This window comes from Drosophila arizonae, chromosome X (genome assembly GCF_054131065.1).
Source record: "Drosophila arizonae isolate 15081-1271.41 chromosome X, UAZ_ARI_1.0, whole genome shotgun sequence".
NCBI classification, from domain to species: domain Eukaryota; kingdom Metazoa; phylum Arthropoda; class Insecta; order Diptera; family Drosophilidae; genus Drosophila; species Drosophila arizonae.
This window is the reverse complement of record NC_142927.1, coordinates 35,225,902-35,244,789: the sequence shown is the minus strand read 5'-3', so window position 1 is coordinate 35,244,789 and position 18,888 is coordinate 35,225,902. Positions and strand designations below refer to the sequence as shown.

Genomic DNA, 18,888 nt, shown 5'->3' with positions numbered 1-18,888 from the left:
GAGCTCAATGGAACTATAACGTGACAAAATAACACAACGAAGCTAAGGCAAAGACGAAAAAAATCATATTACAGCTACCCTTCCCTACTACTACAAGCAAAAAAGCAGACCCTCCACTTCAATTCAGTAACATTCCGTTCTTTTAAGTCGCTTGAGGGCAAGCTTGGATTTACGCGGGAAGAGTTAATACCAATTCTGTTGCAATACATTATCATAATATTGCAACTGCATCGTGTGGTAAACATCCGACACAAATTAAATAATATTGTGAATTTTGCAGTGGCACCAAATAGCTGATCGCACAAACACTAGCAGCGGACACCGCAAAATATACATTAGCGAAGTTTTGTTAAGTTCAGTCCCAAACAAGAATTTAAATCGTAATTTTTTTTATACCCTGAACCCATTTTCAATGGGAAATCAGGGTATAATGGTTTTGTAGAAATGTATGTAACAGGGAGAAGGAGGCGTGGCGAACCCCATAAAGTATATATATTCTTGATCAGGGCGACGAGCTGAGTTGATTTGGCCCTGTCCGGCTGTCTGTCTGTCCGTCTGTCCGTATGTTTGAACGCGTCGATTTTCGAAGATATAAGAGCTAGAGACTTCAAATTTTTTTTTAAATGTTCGTAATTACAGCGCGGTTATCGAGTTTATCATTAAAAATCGATAACTCATCCCGATATTTTTATCGATAAAACCCTTATCGAGAACCAGTTATAAAATTATATCTTCTACACCTTTATTGCTAGAGTCTCCAAATTTTTAATGTATGCTTATATGCAATTTATACAATTTCGGTTTTTGTTAAAATTTACCTTCCACCCCTATATTCACCCCCTCACCCTCACATTTGTAAAAGGCGTATTTCAAATACTAGAGACTTGTGCATAGTAAGCGCTCACTGCGCCCATGCGTGTTTATGCTTGTGTGTGTATGTTTTTGTGTATGTGTGTGTAAATGTTTGTGTTTGTGTGTGCTTTCTTACTTGTTTAATGTTCGAATTGAATAATAAAATAACTTTATATAAAAGCTAGAGACTTATAATTTTGTTAGGATTGAAGCCCTCATCGAAAAGCAGTGAAGTCGACCATCTCAACCGAGCGCATGAAACAAAATAATATTTACGTGGCCTGAGCTAAAAGGGCTCGAACAAACTCCTGTGGCAATAAATGGTATTTATTATTTATTACATACCTCTTTTGTTATCTGATCCAGCGCGTTATCCTCGGCATTAACGCATATATTATTTCGCCGCCGTCCGGTTGCATTAGTACTGTCCATCGCATACAAAATTATTTATAAATGATTATCCAGTTTAGCTCACATTAACCACAAAACCAAATTTAGCTGTGTAAATGGAATTTAAGTATTGATAAGACAAATCCAGAAATATATTCTCCTATTAAAAAACAAAACAAACAAAAATATTTATATATGTACATATATAGAAGAACTTAAGAACAGATACTCATTCACGGCCATTTTCCGATTTGCTACACTTACAATCGGTATATATACATATACATTGTTTATGAGCAGGTCGATAGAGGACGCTATCATCAATTCAGTTGTTAAATTTTGAGTTCCTAGCTCTATATAGAATGAATATGGAATACGGATAATGAAAGATAGCACGACGAAATCAGAAATAATCATCGAAACACTAATAGTTTGTTTGCATGAGAGTGGCAAATGCTTTTAAGATTTCGGTATACTCTTCACTCAAAAGGAAGGAGCTAAGATCGTCGCGAATAAATTTCAGTATTTGTGCGCTGCTGAGCTTGATGATTTGAGAGATCATAGAGAGAGAGAGAGAGAGAAGAGAGAAATAGAGTGTGAAAGAGAGTATGATAAAAAACACAGAGCGCTTACAACGGGACCATTTTGTTTGCGTGCTTGTAGCGCGCTGATTTCGTCGTGCTATCTTTCATTACCCGAGCCAGCAAATAACGAGCCGAGCGAATACGCAGTTGATTGGTACCTACTAGACAGATTTTTTGGTGTTGCAAAAATTTGTTCTACATGTCTAGTCTATGTGCTGTCTGGTTAGTGGTTTAAGCTGTCAACCTGAATATATACATATTTAAAATTTAATGTTTCTAGCATCGATAGAGCTCGAAATTTATAATAATTATTCTAGTAGAGTTGGACATATAATTTTTCATCGATCTTTATACAATTGTAACATCAGGTAAAAATTTCAGCTTTGTAGCTGTAAAAACAGTCTTTTGTTTGGTTCTTTTCGCTCTAGTTTGTACCCTAAACGCTTTTGTGAGTTAAATGAAGCTAAACGTCATTTGTGTCCGTATTAATAAGCAGTCAACATGCCGATAGCACACAGGAGTTTGAATGTGTAAGTTAACACGCGCCGATCAAATAGTGCTGACAACAAGTCAGCAACTTCTACACCGGACGCCGTTGCGACAGAGTTGCAGGCGAAATTAGACACCAGCACGCAGAAGCGGGCTGACCATCCGTGGGAAACGCAAACTCAGCGTTCTGTCGGCTTGACCGACGGCAGCAATGGCTTGGACACCAACACGCAGAAGCGGGCTGATCATCCATGGAAGACGCAAGCTCAGCGTTCTGTCGGCCCGGCCGCCGGCAGCGATGGCTTGGAGCCGCCGTTTAGTTTTATAAAAGTTTAGTTTATAATCTTCTCCCGAAAAGCTCACACGTCGAGCGGTAAAATAAAAAGATTCGAAATAAAAACAGTCTTGTTATAATTGGCGCCCAACGGCAAATAAACCCACAAGTTTTGCCAAAACAAAAGAATATTACGGCTTATTTGTGATCTGTGCAACTCTTCAGCCAACGCCAAGAGTCATAGTGGAAAAAATAATAAATAATAAAAAACAAACAAAAACGAAAGAAACGAACAACAACAACAAAACAACGAAATCCGAAACCGAAGTGGAAAAAAGAATAAAAGAACAAAAATAAGAAAAAACAACAAAACAACGTTGGAGGAAAATACTACGCAACTCCATCGGCCACCAACGCTCAACTAATTTGCTTTTAAAAGGAAAAATTCTAAATTAGTTTCGAAATGATCATGTAAGTGAATTGCTCATTTTTATTAACAATAAAGAAAGAAAGAAGCTGTCTAGTATGATATGCTAAAATTTGAATAGTAAATAAATAATAGTTAACAAATGTTTATTTCGATTCTAAAATTAAAAACTATTTCTACATCATTACATTTTTGATTAAATATTAAAGATTGGAAGTCCGAAACTTAAACATTCTGTCATCGTTTTTCTAAATACTAAAATTTGTTGAGAATACTGTGAGTGTAAAGTGATCTCGGTTTGACATTCTAAGCGAATGCAGGGCGTAAACAGAACAGAAGAGAGCAGCGAAGACGAACTTATCACTTCCTATTTAGAACATAAACAAAAGAAAATGACAGACGAACAAATAGCGCAACTTGAAGCGCAAATGCGCGTAGCCCTCGAACAGCAGACAGCAAGATTCGAGCAAAAAATAAACGACCTTACAGAAAAATTCGCCCAGTTCAAGGGGACAGCCCCGCAGATAGAAGTTTACGAGGAAATAGAGATAGTACCAGGGGCCAAATGCGACGAGCCCTTAGATATAGTAAAGTCTATTCCAGAATTCGATGGAAAACAGGAAAATTATGTCTCATGGAGACAGGCTGCTTGTTCCGCGTACAAAGTGTTTGAGCCGTATAATGGCAGCTCAAGACACTACCAAGCTGTGGCTATAATTCGAAACAAAGTAAGGGGTTCAGCAGATGCGGAGCTTGCATCATTTAACACAGTGTTAAACTTTAAGGCAATCATTGCCAGGTTGGATTTCACGTTTGCCGACAAAACACCAGTACACGTGATCCAACAGCAGTTAAGCACTCTTAGGCAGGGCGACCAATCACTAGCGAAGTACTATGATGAGGTTGGGAAAAAGTTGACATTACTAACAAACAAAACCTTAATGACACATGACCCTGCTGGAGCGGCCGTTCTGAACGAAAAATTCAGGAACGATGCCCTCCATACATTCGTCTCCGGACTGAAAAAATCCCTGAGGTGGGCTGTCTTCCCAGCACAGCCTCACGATCTCCCAACCGCTCTGGCTCTAGCACAAGAAGCTGAGTCAAGCAATGAAAGAAGCATCTTTGCGGCTAATTTTGCAAAATATGCTGAAGAAAAACCGCAGAAAAACAGTGGTCAAAGGACCCAGAATTGGCGTCAAAGCAGCCAACAAGAATATGAAGGTAACTCTCAGAAGAAGAATCCTCATTTTCAGAAAGGTAACAAAGATAACCAGAGTCAGCCGAAAGTAAACAGCTCAAAACAGCGCTCTCAACCCCTAAACTCACAAGGGCGTGGCCCTGAACCAATGGAAGTGGATTCCTCCTCACGATTTAGGCAGCCCACTCAGGGCTATAGAGGCAATCAAAACTATGGGGACCAGTCTATGAGGACTCAACAGAACATCAATCACCTACCCCAAGAAGAAAGCAACGATAATAACAATTACGAATCTTATTCACATCATGAAGCAGAGGCGGTCGAAGATGACCTGTCAGGAGCAGAGAGCTGTAATTTTTTAGTGGAAGCTCCCTGCTACCGTTTGTAAGACGCATGGTCGCAGGGCGAACAATCAAACTTTTGATAGATACAGGAGCCTCTAAAAACTATATTAAACCTCTTCCCGAGCTGGCGCATTGGAAACCAGTGAATAGCCCCTTTCAAGTTAAATCAATCCATGGACACACAAAAATTGAACAGAAATGTCTCATTGACCTATTCAGTGTAAAATCATACTTTTTCAAGCTAGAATCATTAAAAGATTTCGACGGCATAATTGGCCTTGATCTACTAAAACAGATTAACGCTCACATTGATTTGAACAATAACACCATAAAGCATGACCGGGGCACAGAGAAAATTGAGTTCACAACATGTCAACAAGTGAACCATTTTCAAATTAGTGACGCGGACGTTCCTGCCGCAGTCAGACTCACTTTCAATCAAATGATTGACCGAACGATTAACGCCTTTGCAGACGTTAACGAATCCCTACCGTACAATATCAACACTATTGCCACAATTCCAACTGACAACGAACCGGTATACTCTAAGCTATACCCGTACCCTATGGGCTTGTCAGAATTTGTCAACGCAGAAGTTAAACAACTTCTGGCGAATGGCATAATTAGACCCTCAAAGTCACCATATAACAATCCAATATGGGTGGTCGACAAAAAAGGTGTCGACGAATCTGGCCATAAAAAAAAAACGCCTGGTAATCGATTTTCGGAAGTTAAATCAGAAGACAACCGACGATAAATACCCTATCCCAACTATTTCGACCATTTTGTCGAATATGGGTGAGGCCCAATATTTCACAACACTGGACCTTAAATCGGGCTTCCACCAAATAGAATTGGCGGAAAGAGACAGAGAAAAAACTGCATTCTCTGTAAACAATGGGAAGTATGAATTTTGCAGACTTCCCTTTGGGCTTAAAAACGCCCCTAGTATTTTCCAGAGGGCAATAGACGATGTCCTCAGGGATCAAATTGGAAAAACTTGTTACGTCTATGTGGACGACGTAATAATTTTCTCCCCCAATAAGGAAGACCACATAAGACACATTGAGTGGGTCTTGAAAAGACTTAGGGATGCAGGCATGAGGGTTTCTCAAGAAAAGTCTAAATTCTTCAAAAAGGAGGTGGAATACTTGGGATTCACAGTATGCAGAGGTGGAATTCGGACATCAACCGACAAAGTGCAGGCCATAAAGAATTTCCAACCACCGACAACATTGTTTAACCTTAGATCATTCCTAGGGTTAGCAAGTTATTACAGGTGCTTCATAGCAGGATTCGCCAGCATTGCAAGACCCCTAACGGAGATCTTGAAAGGCGAAAATGGGAAAATAAGCGCCAACCATTCGAGGAAGGTGAAACTCGAATTAAACCAAACCCAGTTAGATGCCTTTAACAGATTAAAAGAGTTGCTAGCGTCCGAGGAGGTGCTGTTGGCATATCCCGATTTTAAAAGACCATTTGACTTGACAACAGACGCGTCAGGCCAAGGGCTCGGCGCTGTGCTATCTCAGGGCGGACGCCCCATAACAATGATCTCGCGCACATTGCGGGACAATGAGATTAACTTTGCCACAAATGAGCGAGAACTCCTAGCCATTGTGTGGGCACTGAAAAATCTCAGAAATTACTTGTACGGTGTTAAAAACCTTAACATCTACACAGATCACCAGCCGCTAACATTTGCGGTATCGGATAAAAATCCGAATGCCAAAATAAAGCGCTGGAAGGCTTTCATTGATGAGCATAACGCAAACATCATCTATAAGCCTGGCAAAGAAAATCTTGTGGCAGACGCTCTGTCTCGCCAGAATATCAACGCTCTGGAAGACACGGCAGAATCTGATGCCGCTACGATCCACAGCGAAGAATCCTTAACTTACACAATCGAGACAACAGATAAACCGGTAAACTGCTTCCGAAATCAGATTATACTGGAGGAAAGCACTGTCCCACAACACAAGACATATATCTTGTTTAGAACGAAAACCCGACACGTTGTACAGTTTTCCGATCGCAACACATTAATACAAACTCTACGAGAGGTTGTAAACTCCGAGGTGACTAACGCAATATATTGTGAACTTCCTATTCTAGCCTTCATTCAACACAATCTAGTGAAGGAATTCCCCTCAACAACGTTACGACATTCTAAAAGTTTCGTGATAGATATATCAGACGTTACAGAACAAAGAGAAATAGCTATAACGGAGCACAATCGCGCTCATCGCGCAGCACAGGAGAATGCCCAGCAAATACTTAGGGACTATTTTTTTCCAAAAATGGGCCGGTTAACAACTGAAATAGCAGCAAACTGTCGAGTATGCGCTATGAACAAACACAATCGACACCCGATCAGGCAAGAACTGGGGAAAACCCCTTTACCTTCATATTCTGGAGAAATGTTACATGTAGACATTTACTCCACAGATGGGAAATACTTCTTAACCTGTATTGACAAATTTTCCAAATTTGCTGTCGTCCAACCGATCCGATCACGAGCAATTGTGGACATAAAGGCTCCACTCTTGCAACTTTTAAATTTTTTTCCAAAGACAAAAACAATCTACTGCGATAACGAAAAATCACTAAATTCAGAGACCATCAGGGCAATGTTGTCAAACAACTTTGACATAGTGATCACAAACGCACCCCCCCTACATAGTACATCTAACGGGCAGGTCGAGCGTTTTCACGGCACTTTAGGGGATATAAGTCGTTGCCTAAAAAATGGAAATCACATTGAAGATACTATTGACAGTACCCTCCTTGCGACAATAAAGTACAATAGGTCGATCCACTCGGTGACAAAGAAACAGCCGATAGAAATTATTCATAATATCCCTACAAACGTTGCAGTGCAGATAAAAAACAACCTCACGTCAGCACAAGAAAAGTCTTTGGAGCAACATAACAAGAACAGGGTCCGAAAAGCGTACCAAATAGGAGAGAAAGTATGGGTAAAGTCTAACAAGAGACTGGGAAATAAACTTTCACCCTTGTTCACCGAAGCAGTGGTTGAAGCAGACCTTGGGACAACGGTCCTTATAAAGGGGAGGGTGGTCCATAAGGACAACCTTAAGTAAACCATTTGTTTAAATTTTTAACAAAAAAACATCCTTTTTAATAATTACACTCTTTTACCTTAGGATAAAATATATTCTAGTTTTAAAAATAGTGGCTCTGACTGGAACTGAGGCGACTTCGAGACTTAATGACTATACGCACGCGGACTACATACCTATAATAGACGGGGACGTGACAATTTGGGACGAATACGGCTACATGGGACACACAACTAACCTGACGATATACGAGACATATGTTGACGAGACATGGAACTTAATAGACGGACTACCCAAAGACCATATGAGACAGGTACTTAAGACCGACTTACAACACATAGCCACTTTAATTAGTACCCTTAACGTTCACCATAGACAGGCCAGAAGCATAAATTTGATAGGTAGTGCCCTTAAGGTAATAGCAGGAACCCCAGATTTCGATGACTGGGAGCAGATAAAATTTAAACAAGGACAATTAGTAGATGCCGAAAACAAGCAAATCGAGATCAATAACAAAATTCAAGTAAGACTCAACGAAATTTCAAGAGCTCTCAATACAATTCAAAAACCAGAAACTGAAGTCGAATATCTTTATACGACTATCTTGGCGAAAAACAGAATGATAATTTCAGACTTAGAAGATTTGATTCTCTCAATTTCACTTGCAAAAATAAATTTAATTAGCCCACTCATACTCGACAGCATTGATGTAAAAGAACTAAATGAGCAACTCACCAATGTTAGCGTAACAGACCTACTAGAGGTATCTAATATTAAGGCTTTTCAAAATTCCCAACTACTATATTTTTTAATCAAATTCCCTAAACCTAAGTTACACTGCAAAAAAATCAATATTTTTCCCGTTCAGCATAGTAATATAATAATAGATTTAGAAGAAGGCGACGTGGTGGCCGATTGCGGGACAAAAACCTTCGCCGTGCGAGATTGCGCCTCTACAGTGAGCACCACCTTCTGCAACCAAATGCAGAAAACAACATGTGCCCAACAGCTGGTCTCAGGCGGCACTGCACAATGCGCTACACGTCTTGGGCATCTAAAGCCCATAATCGTAGTCGATGAAGGCGTCGTTATCATCAACAGCGCCACTATCGACGTAGTGGGCAGCACCGGAACTAGCCAGCAGGTCACGGGGACTTATTTAGTCACCTTCGATGACCACATCTCATTGAATGGAACCCGTTACATAAATCATCGGGGTGTTCTGAGAAAAAAACCAGCAGTTTCGACGTCAGGAATAGTCAACATCACACTATTCCGAGAACACCTGAGCCTTCCGTTCCTGCACGACCTGAGTTTAAGTAACCTTCGCCACATCAGTAACCTCAAGGCCGAACTGTCATCGAGGTCAATTGGTTGCGTCACTATCATTGTCTCTCTTGTCTTCCTCCTAGTTCTCGGTTTTAAAATATGTCAACGGAAGCCGACCAATGGGAAACCCGAGGACGGGTTTCAACCTACCCGGGGAGGAGTTAACACGCGCCGATCAAATAGTGCTGACAACAAGTCAGCAACTTCTACACCGGACGCCGTTGCGACAGAGTTGCAGGCGAAATTAGACACCAGCACGCAGAAGCGGGCTGACCATCCGTGGGAAACGCAAACTCAGCGTTCTGTCGGCTTGACCGACGGCAGCAATGGCTTGGACACCAACACGCAGAAGCGGGCTGATCATCCATGGAAGACGCAAGCTCAGCGTTCTGTCGGCCCGGCCGCCGGCAGCGATGGCTTGGAGCCGCCGTTTAGTTTTATAAAAGTTTAGTTTATAATCTTCTCCCGAAAAGCTCACACGTCGAGCGGTAAAATAAAAAGATTCGAAATAAAAACAGTCTTGTTATAATTTGTACATATTAAGAAAAGTGAAGACCGTTTGCATTGACTTTTTGAGTAATTTGTTCATTTACTGCGCGCGTGTAAAAAAACTAATGGTATTTGCGAATTTCGTCATTGTGCGCATCAAGATTGAATATATGGGGTAAAGCTTTTTGTCAACATTTGTAAAAAATCAGTAAGCTTTGTTATTTTGAATGAAACACAGGTAGATAGATAATTTAATTAACTATATTTATACCCTGAACCCATTGAAAATGGGAAATCAAGGTATAATGGTTTTGTTAAAAGTATGTAACAGGCAGAAGGAGGCGTGGCGGACCGCATAAAGTATATACAGTGATGAACTAAATTATTGGATAGGCGCATCTCAAAACGGCTAATAACAAAACAAGCCGACCTAAAACAAACTCTTATTGAGGAATGGCAAAAAATTAGTGATGACGTCAACCAAAAATAATTTTTTTCTATGCCAAACCTATTTATAGCCATTATTAAAGGTTAAAAGATACATACCCAATGTTAATTATAGTTATTATCAAATTTTCATAACATTTTTATGTATTTTAATTTATTTATTTATTTTTTTTTTTTTTTGTGCCAATAATTTTGTTCAGCAAAACTTAGGTCTTTTTTTTGGTTATTTAATTTTTAAAAAATGTACGATGAAGTTTTTCGGAATATAAAAATAATAAAAATTCCCAATTCTATTTGGTTCATTTTTTGTTTCATTAAAAAAACTTCAAAATATTTGAAAAATTGCTTTAAAGTTTAAAAACCTTGCTGTGCCAATAATTTAGTTCGTCATTGTATATTCTTGATCAGGCGACGAGCTGAGTCGATTTACCTCTGTTCGTCCGTCCGTCTGTCCGTATGTTTGAACGCGTCGATCTCAGAAGATATAAGAGCTGGAGACTTGAAATTGTTTTCCTAGGTCCGTGTGTACCACACGCATATCATTTTGCTCTAAAAATCGATAACTTACCTTATTATTTTGTTATCGATTACAAGCATTATCTAAAACCAGTAATATTGTATCACTGACCAAAGAGCACATAGATGAGACCAGCGTTTGAAAATGAAAATCTGTAGCGATAGCAATAGCACAAAACGAAATGATGTGCTACGCTCTGCCGTAGCGGTAGCTGAAAACAGATAGCGAAAGCGAGATGAGAGTAAAACAAATGTGCTAGAGCGGATTGAGCAGCAGCAGATCTGGTTTGTTTTTGTTTTTATTGCAAAATGCAGCGTTCCTTTTTCATATTGCTTTGAAGCAGACTGAAAATTTGGCACTTCAATGTATTGATTCAATGTGCAAACATGCCACCACAAAAAATTAATTTTACTATTAATAAATATTTTGATGCAAGTGATGACGATTACTTTAAATGCAAACAAGTAAGAAAGCTCTAGTCGAGACTGCTCGACTACGAGATCCCCTGAACCCTTGGAGCAATAGATATTTCAATAATTTTTCGCGTCTTTCAGCTTACACAAGAAACACACACACATACACAAACACATACACACACAAGCACCCACGCATAAACACGCATGGGCTGCAGTGTGCGCTTACTATGAGAACTTAATTGTTTAATAACTTTTTTTGTGGACGTACGATCTTCATGAAACTTTCAGATTATGATTATAACATGAATATGCATGTAATTGCCAAAGCACAAGTCTCTAGTATTTGAAATACGCGTTTTACAAAAGTGAGGGTGAGGGGGTGAATTTAGAGGTGGGGGGTAAATTTTAACAAAAACCGAAATTGTATAAATTGCATATAAGCATATATAAAAAATTTGGAGACTCTAGCAATAAAGGTGTAGAAGATATAATTTTATAACTGGTTTTCGATAAGGTTTTTCATCGATAAAAAAAGATCGGGATGAGTTATCGAATTTTAATGATAAACTCGATATCCGCGCTGTAATTACGAACATTTTACAAAAAATTTGAAGTCTCTAGCTCTTATATCTTCGGAAATCGACGCGTTCAAACATACGGACAGACGGACAGACAGACAGACGGACAGGGCCAAATCAACTCAGCTCGTCACCCTGATCAAGAATATATATACTTTATGGGGTCTGCCACGCTTCCTTCTGCCTGTTACATACATTTCAACAAAACCATTATACCCTGATTTCCCATTTTCAATGGGTTCAGGGTATAAAAATGCGAAAGACTTTTAAGACTTTAAGTTCGTGTTTTTAATTTATAAAAGCATTTATTGTTGCACGAAATTGAAATCGATGATAAAAGAAGTGAGATTAGTGATTCTGTTGTCACTTCTGAAAATTTAAAACATCAACTTGTAAAAGTGAAAATCAACAGAAAAACATTAATTCGGTCATACATTGGCCTTGTAACTGAAGAACAAAAACATTTTTTGTGGATGGACTATCTTCATGAAACTTTCAGATTATGAATAGATATGCATGTATTTGCCAAAGCACAAGTCCATAGTATTTGAAATACGCCTTTTACAAATGTGATGGTGAGAGGGTGAATTTGACAAAAACCGAAATTATATAAAATATAAGTACACATATAAAATTTGGCGACTCTAGCTTTAAAGATGTAGGAGATCTAAATTTATTACTGGTTTTCGATAATGTTGTTAATCGATAACAAAACAACGGGACAAGTTATCGGACCTAGGAAAAACAAGTAAGAAAACTGTAGTCGAGAGTGCTCGTAGATACTACCTTGAACCCAACTAATAACAAGTAAGAAAGCTCTAGTCGAAACTGCTCGACTACGAGATCCCCTAAGCCCTTGGAGCAATAAATATTTCAATAATTTTTCGCGTCTTTCAGCTTACACAAGAAACACGCACACACACACGCACACACGCACACACACACACACACACACACACACACACACACACACACACGCACGCATCGGAGGAAGCTTGGGAACTAACAAGTACCTTCGCGGCCACGGTGATGATGGAGCTCCGCAGAGTCGAGCGACTGAGAAGACGAGCTGTCCCAGGCTAAGGTAGCGCATAGTGCTTGCGAAGCAATGCTTTACGGCCGTCCCGCAAGCACCGCGCGCTATCCTAGCCACCACGCAACTTGCAATTTGTTATATAATTTTTAATGATAGACGTGATAGACATTTAAAAAATTTGAAGTCTCTAGCTCTTATATCTCGACGCGTTCATACATACGGACAGATGGACAGGGCTAAATCGACTTTATAGAATCTGCCACGCCTCCTTCTGCCTGTTACATTTAACAAAGCCATTATACACCCTGATTTCACATATTCAGTAGGTTCAAGGTATAAAAACGCACATTTAGTATCGTTAAAATTTTAGTTTAGTCAGTCACTCTTGGAAGCTTCGCTGTTGTAGTTGCTGCACGTGCGTTTGTTAATTATTATTTTTTAAGGTCGATTGAATTAACGGAATTAAATGGAACTTTCAGCATATGAATTACATATTATTTTAAATATTTGACATATTTAAAAAAATGAAAAATCATTCAGAATTATACTGGCATCTGACTTGAACTATTCTATTCGATAAAAACATAACGGGATGTTTTATCGAATTTTAAAAGCAAACTCGACATCCGCGTTGTATATACGGTCATTAAAAAAAAATAAATCAAGTCTCTAGCTCTTATCTTTTCTGAAATCGACGCGTTCAAACTTACGGACAGACGGACATGGCCAGCTCAACTCAGTTCGTCGCCCTGATCAAGAATATATATACTTTGCGGGGTCTGCTACGCCTCCTTCTGCCTGTTACATACATTTCAACAAACCATTATACCCTGATTTCCCATTGAAAATGGAAAAAGGGCTCGACTAAAAGATTCCCTAAACCCCTTAGAGGAACTGATATTCCAATAATTCTACGCTGAGCGAAATACAATTTATTAAGGTGGATTTCGATGTTTTTAATCGATAACACTAAAACGGAAATAGTTACTGATTATTTTAAACAAACTCTATGTATGACTGACATAATTGCATAATCTGTACCACCATAGAACACATAGACCGGACACGTAGTGTAAAGCGTTTCGTCCCAAACAATTTCGAGTTTGCTCGGTTCCTCACTTTTAGGTTCACTTCACTTCACGCGTTCGACCGAGATGATCGACTGTTAAACAAAATATTCCTCTATGCTCAATGCTTCCCTTGCTCTCTCACTCTGTCGACGCTCTCTACTCTCTCCAATATGTATGTATGTATGTAGCAAGAGCCTCGTACACAGGCATACAAATACTCATAGTACATGTAGCAAGGGAGAGTGTGTGCGTGCACGCTTCTCGCGAAAGCATTTTCATTATGAGCACCAACGCTTTCATACCCTTCCCACAAATAATAACGAAAACGCAAATATTTTGTAGGAGCTTGGCAAACGCAAGGAGCAGCTCACAAAAATTGAAATTTCTTCGCAGCAAGAACCCATGTCTTCCCTTCTGTTTGAAGAGTATTCCGAACTCTTCAAACCGTTTGTCATGCTCGTGCAAAAATTTTGCGTTATCATTATTTTTGGCAAGGTTATGAAAGCGTCGCTGCGCATAAGGAAAATGTTTTCGCGACGAGCATTCACACACACACTGTCCCTTGCTACATGTACTATGAGCGTTTGTATGCCTGTGTGCGAAGCTCTTGCTGCGTGTAGAATTTTAAAGCCCAGCATTTGCATTTCGTAGATGTTGTGAGCTGCTCACACTTATGGGATATTATTTGTAGCAGCTTTTGTGTGCCTATGTGCCCGAATATGTGCACGTGTATGCATGGGACATGAACATTGGTGAGTACCAGTGTTGCCAAATGGGTGAGAATTCTGAGTTTCTATACCTTGAACCCATTGAAAATGGGAAATCAGGGTAAATTGGTTTTGTAAAACGTACATAAGAGGCAGAGTGGACAGAGCGCTGCACAGTGGTTGCGCCCATAGGCCAAAAATAAAAAATAGAAGTTGGGAAATTCACAAAAAAATGTATCAAAGCGACACAAAAATGTCTAAACTTTTCAAGTACATCTCGCTTTTGTCGCAAATTTAACGGCAACTTCTCAAAAATAGCTCTGGAACGCAGAACATGTGCTCACATTTGACAAGCTGAACGAACGCAACCAAAACAGAGGCTCACGAAAAACAAATTCATATTTTTGTTTCTAAACTAATTGTTTCTACGATTAATGGAATTTAAAGTTAATATTATGTATATTTTGGTAAAAATTTAAGTTTATGTCATTTTACATGTTGTATTTGTGAAATATGTGTTTTAGTAACATTGATTATTGTATGTAGTTTGCTCTCCGTTTTTCATGTTTACCTAAGGTTTTAGTTGTGTTCCCCCCGTATTCCTCCAATGGGACTTTTGGCATTTTGTTCTTATATTATAGGTACTTAAATTGGCTGCAAATATTTGCAAACGTAGAAATGGTAGGAACAAAACTAACCTCATATCTCTCTTTTTTAAGGTTATGTTGTAGTGCGTGTTTGCTGTTGTTTGTTTTTGTTTTGATTTGTGTTCGTGGGTTTTGCATGTTTTGCTTTAGATATTATAAGATTTCTATTTTAATTTTGTTTTGCTAGGGTGTTTCTATTAGAGGCCTGCTTGTGGTCGTCTTCCAAATATACTGATACTTGCAAGTGTTTGAGCATACCAAGCATTGCTGCAAAACAAAAAGAATGGTACTCGAAGTCGCCAAGTATTCTGTTTTACTTAACTTCTTACGCTTTAAGCAGAGTAAAACAAAAATCTTGACAAACGAAAAGCGAGTAACGTCGAAAAAAATCGTACGGTACTTTTACTGCGCTTTGAGCGCCGTTGCTGAGCAAAAATCAGGCTAGAATTGGCTAAAAATTGAGAATAAATGCTAGAATAGCAACCTAGATTATAAAAACTAACTGATAGGTTTAGAAACTAACATTTTTTCCTTTTTTGTTGAAATGCACAATGTTTTATAGTCTACTCAGTAATATGCTGCAATATTAAGTACTATATGAACGTGAAAAGATTTATGATGCTTTGATTTCTGCTTTCCTTCAATCTCTTTCGGTTAGCTGTTTTTTTTTTTTTGCTTTCCTTTAATCTCTTTCTGTGAGTTGTTAAGTTTGGGTCGCTTTTTTGGGCGTGCTAAAATGAACATTGAAGAAAATTTTGAAACTTATTCCGAAAATGTAAGTATGATTTAATTACAATTATGATTGTTGCTATTTATTTACTGAGGGACCACTGTACATAAATTTGTACTGCTTTCAAATTGGCATGGAATATTGGCAAACTCTCATACCATCCAACAATATGATGCGATCAAGACCAAATTGCTGGAAGGAATATATAAATTTAAGGACAAAAGAGGACGGAGTGAAGTCTGGAATACACTAGGAATGGTAATGGATGAGAATGGAGAAGAGTTAAAAAATATTGTTGGATGCAAAAAATGTTTCGAAATTCTGAAGTACTCTAATTGTACTTCCAATTTAGTTAAACACAAATGCTGTGTGCAGCAAAGAACTCGTTAACTGAAACAGACGTCCCTGCAACACGTGTCGATCCAGAAACCAAAAAGCTTATTTTAGAAGCTGCTACTGAATGGACCTTCAAAAATTGTCGACCCTTTAATATCATCAAAGACGATGGGTTAACGAAATTACTTGCAATATTTACTAAAGTTGGAGCAAAATATGCTGGTGGAGTAAATATAGATGAAATTACTCCCCACCCGTCGACAATCTCGAGAAATGTGTCAGAGCTCTACAATTTAGAGTTTGAAAATATAAAAGCAGATGTTATTAAAGCGAAAACATCCGGCTATAGCATCAAATCTGATATCTGGACGGACGAGTTCCTAAAGAGATCATATATATCGTGCAAAGTGCAGTATATTAGAGACGGTGCAATACTCACCCGCCTGCTAGCACTGAAGTCAATGGGAGATGAATCAAATACAGGTAGAATAGCTTGATTAATATTCCAAAAGCTCTTTTGAAATAATGTTTATTATTTTAGGCGCAAACATTAAGAATAAAATCACAAAAATTTTGAATGATTATAATTTGGCAATGGATGACGACAAAGCCATAGCAGTCACTGACCGAGGCTCCAACATGATTAACGCATTTAAAAGTGGCAGTCACATTCATTGCATAAATCACCTATTAAATAATGTGGAGAAAGCATTTAAAGATATTTTAAAACTATCTGACCTGTTACTCAATTGTAACAAGATAGTAAAATATTTTTAAAAATCTGGGATAAATTCCCAACTCAATGTATCTCTCAAAAGTTTTTGTCAGACTAGGTGGAATACAGTGTATTACACTTTTTTTTTCATTATCACAAAACTGCGAAAAAATCACTACAATTTTAAAAGAGAAAAATGAAAATTTTCGGTAAGCATTGACAATGTTAAATCTATTGTAAAAATTTTAGAACATTTTGAAAGGACTTCAAAAACATTGGAAGGAGAAGACTATTCGACACTACATTCAGTCATACCATACATAAATTTTTATACCCTGAACCCATTGAAAATGGGAAATCAGGGTATAATGGTTGTGTTGAAATGTATGTAACAGGCAGAAGGAGGCGTGGCAGACCCCACAAAGTATATATATTCTTGATCAGGGTGACGAGCTGAGTTGATTTGGCCCTGTCCGTCTGTCTGTCCGTCTGTCTGTCCGTCTGTCCGTATGTATGAACGCGTCGATTTCAGAAGATATAAGAGCTAGAGACTTCAAATTTTTTTTAAATGTCCGTAATTACAGCGCGCATATTTATCATTAAAAATCGATAACTCATCCCGATCTTTTTTTATCGATAAAAAAACCTCATCGAAAACCAGCTATAAAATTATATCTTCTACACCTTTATTGCTAGAGTCTCCAAATTTTTAATGTATGTTTATATGCAATTTATACCATTTCGGTTTTTGTTAAAATTTACCCCCCACCCTTCAATTCACCCCCTCACCCTCACTTTTGTAAAAAGCGTATTTCAAATAATAGAGACTTGTGCTTGGCAATTACATGCATATCCATGTTATAATCATAATCTGAAAGGTTCATGAAGATCGTACGTCCACAAAAAAAGTTATTAAGCAATTAAGTTCTCATAGTAAGCGCTCACTGCCGCCCATGCGTGTTTATGCTTGTGTGTGTATATGTATGTAAATGTTTGTGTATGTTTGTGTATGTGTGTGTATGCGTGTGTGTGTGTATGCGTGTGTGTGTGTGTATGAGTGTGTGTGTATGTATGCCTGTGTGTGCGTACGTGCGTGTGTGTGTGCGTGTTTCTTGTGTATGCTGAAAGACGCGAAAAATTATTGAAATATCTATTGCTCTAAGGGTTCAGGGGATCTCGTAGTCGAGCAGTCTCGACTAGAGCTTTCTTACTTGTTTAAAAAGAAAAACTAAAGTTGACTCAAGCGATACTGGTTTAGCTAGCCAATTAAAATCTTCTTTAACTAGCCTACTTCAAACCGTTGTGGATCCTTAAATTACGGACTATCACAAAATTGCTTTGTTTTTATTTCCCCCCACAAACAGATTGGTTGGTTTGAGTAACGCTGAAAAAGAACGAATAGTTGAACAGTGTAAAGAATTAATGGCAAACTATTGGTTAGGAAGTGACTCTGACCAAACAATATTAACAAGTAAGAACGTTGCAGTCGGGCGTTACCGACTGCGGAATACTCATTCACATCCCATCAACAATTTAGTAGTTAAGTTTCGTTCTAATACTGTAGAATATACAGGTTATTCCGATTTGCCACGCCCCAACTGGGCGTAGACACCTCATTTTTGGTCAGTTTTTAGAAAGAGATAACGTTACCCTAACTGCAAAGTTTGAATGCTTACCCTAAAAAAATGTGAAAATTACAGGGTATTTTTCGATATGCCACGCCCCTAAAGAGGCGTAAAAATTATTTTTGGGGAATCGATAGAGGAGGCTACCAGTAACTCAACTATCCAAATTTGAAGCTTCTAGCTATTTTACTTTAGGAGATATAAACTTTTGCGGTTTGCCACGCCCCCTGTGGGCGGACATATATCCGACAAAACTTTTTGGTCTTGGGTGATCAGTCCGAGTATATATACAAAATTTGAGGTCTCTGCCATCAATAGTGTCCAAAATATAGGAGAATTTAAAAAATCACTATATCTTCAGGTCCGATTTGCCACGCCCCCAACGGGCGTAGACTTATAATTTATCTTCAGACTTTATAGAATCATACCATTAGCTGACGTGCAAAATTTCAGCATTCTAGGTTTATAACTTTAGGAGATACAGTTTTATCCGATTTGCCATGCCCCCAATGGGCGTAGATATATCCGCCATAGCTCGTGATCTTGGGTGGTCAACGCGGACCTACATACCAAATTTCAGCTTTCTAGCTCTTCAACAAACA

At 38.5% G+C, this 18,888-nt stretch overlaps 1 protein-coding gene across 12 annotated transcripts in view; it reads right to left on the bottom strand.

Moving 5' to 3' along the window:
• LOC108620656 (leucine-rich repeat flightless-interacting protein 2) overlaps positions 1 to 18,888 on the bottom strand; it is a 110,997-nt gene that overhangs the window by 76,634 nt on the left and 15,475 nt on the right. For 6 of the 12 annotated variants that reach the window (XM_089474778.1, XM_089474783.1, XM_089474782.1 and 3 more), the window contains one exon: positions 1,198 to 1,402. The exons of 1 other annotated variant lie outside the window; for it this stretch is intronic. In XM_089474778.1, coding sequence (XP_089330904.1) covers positions 1,198 to 1,284 — 87 coding nt within the window. In that variant the 5' untranslated portion in view covers positions 1,285 to 1,402. The remainder of the gene's footprint in view (positions 1 to 1,197; positions 1,403 to 18,888) is intronic. 5 more of the 12 variants (XM_089474780.1, XM_089474779.1, XM_089474781.1 and 2 more) reach the window with 1 other exon arrangement.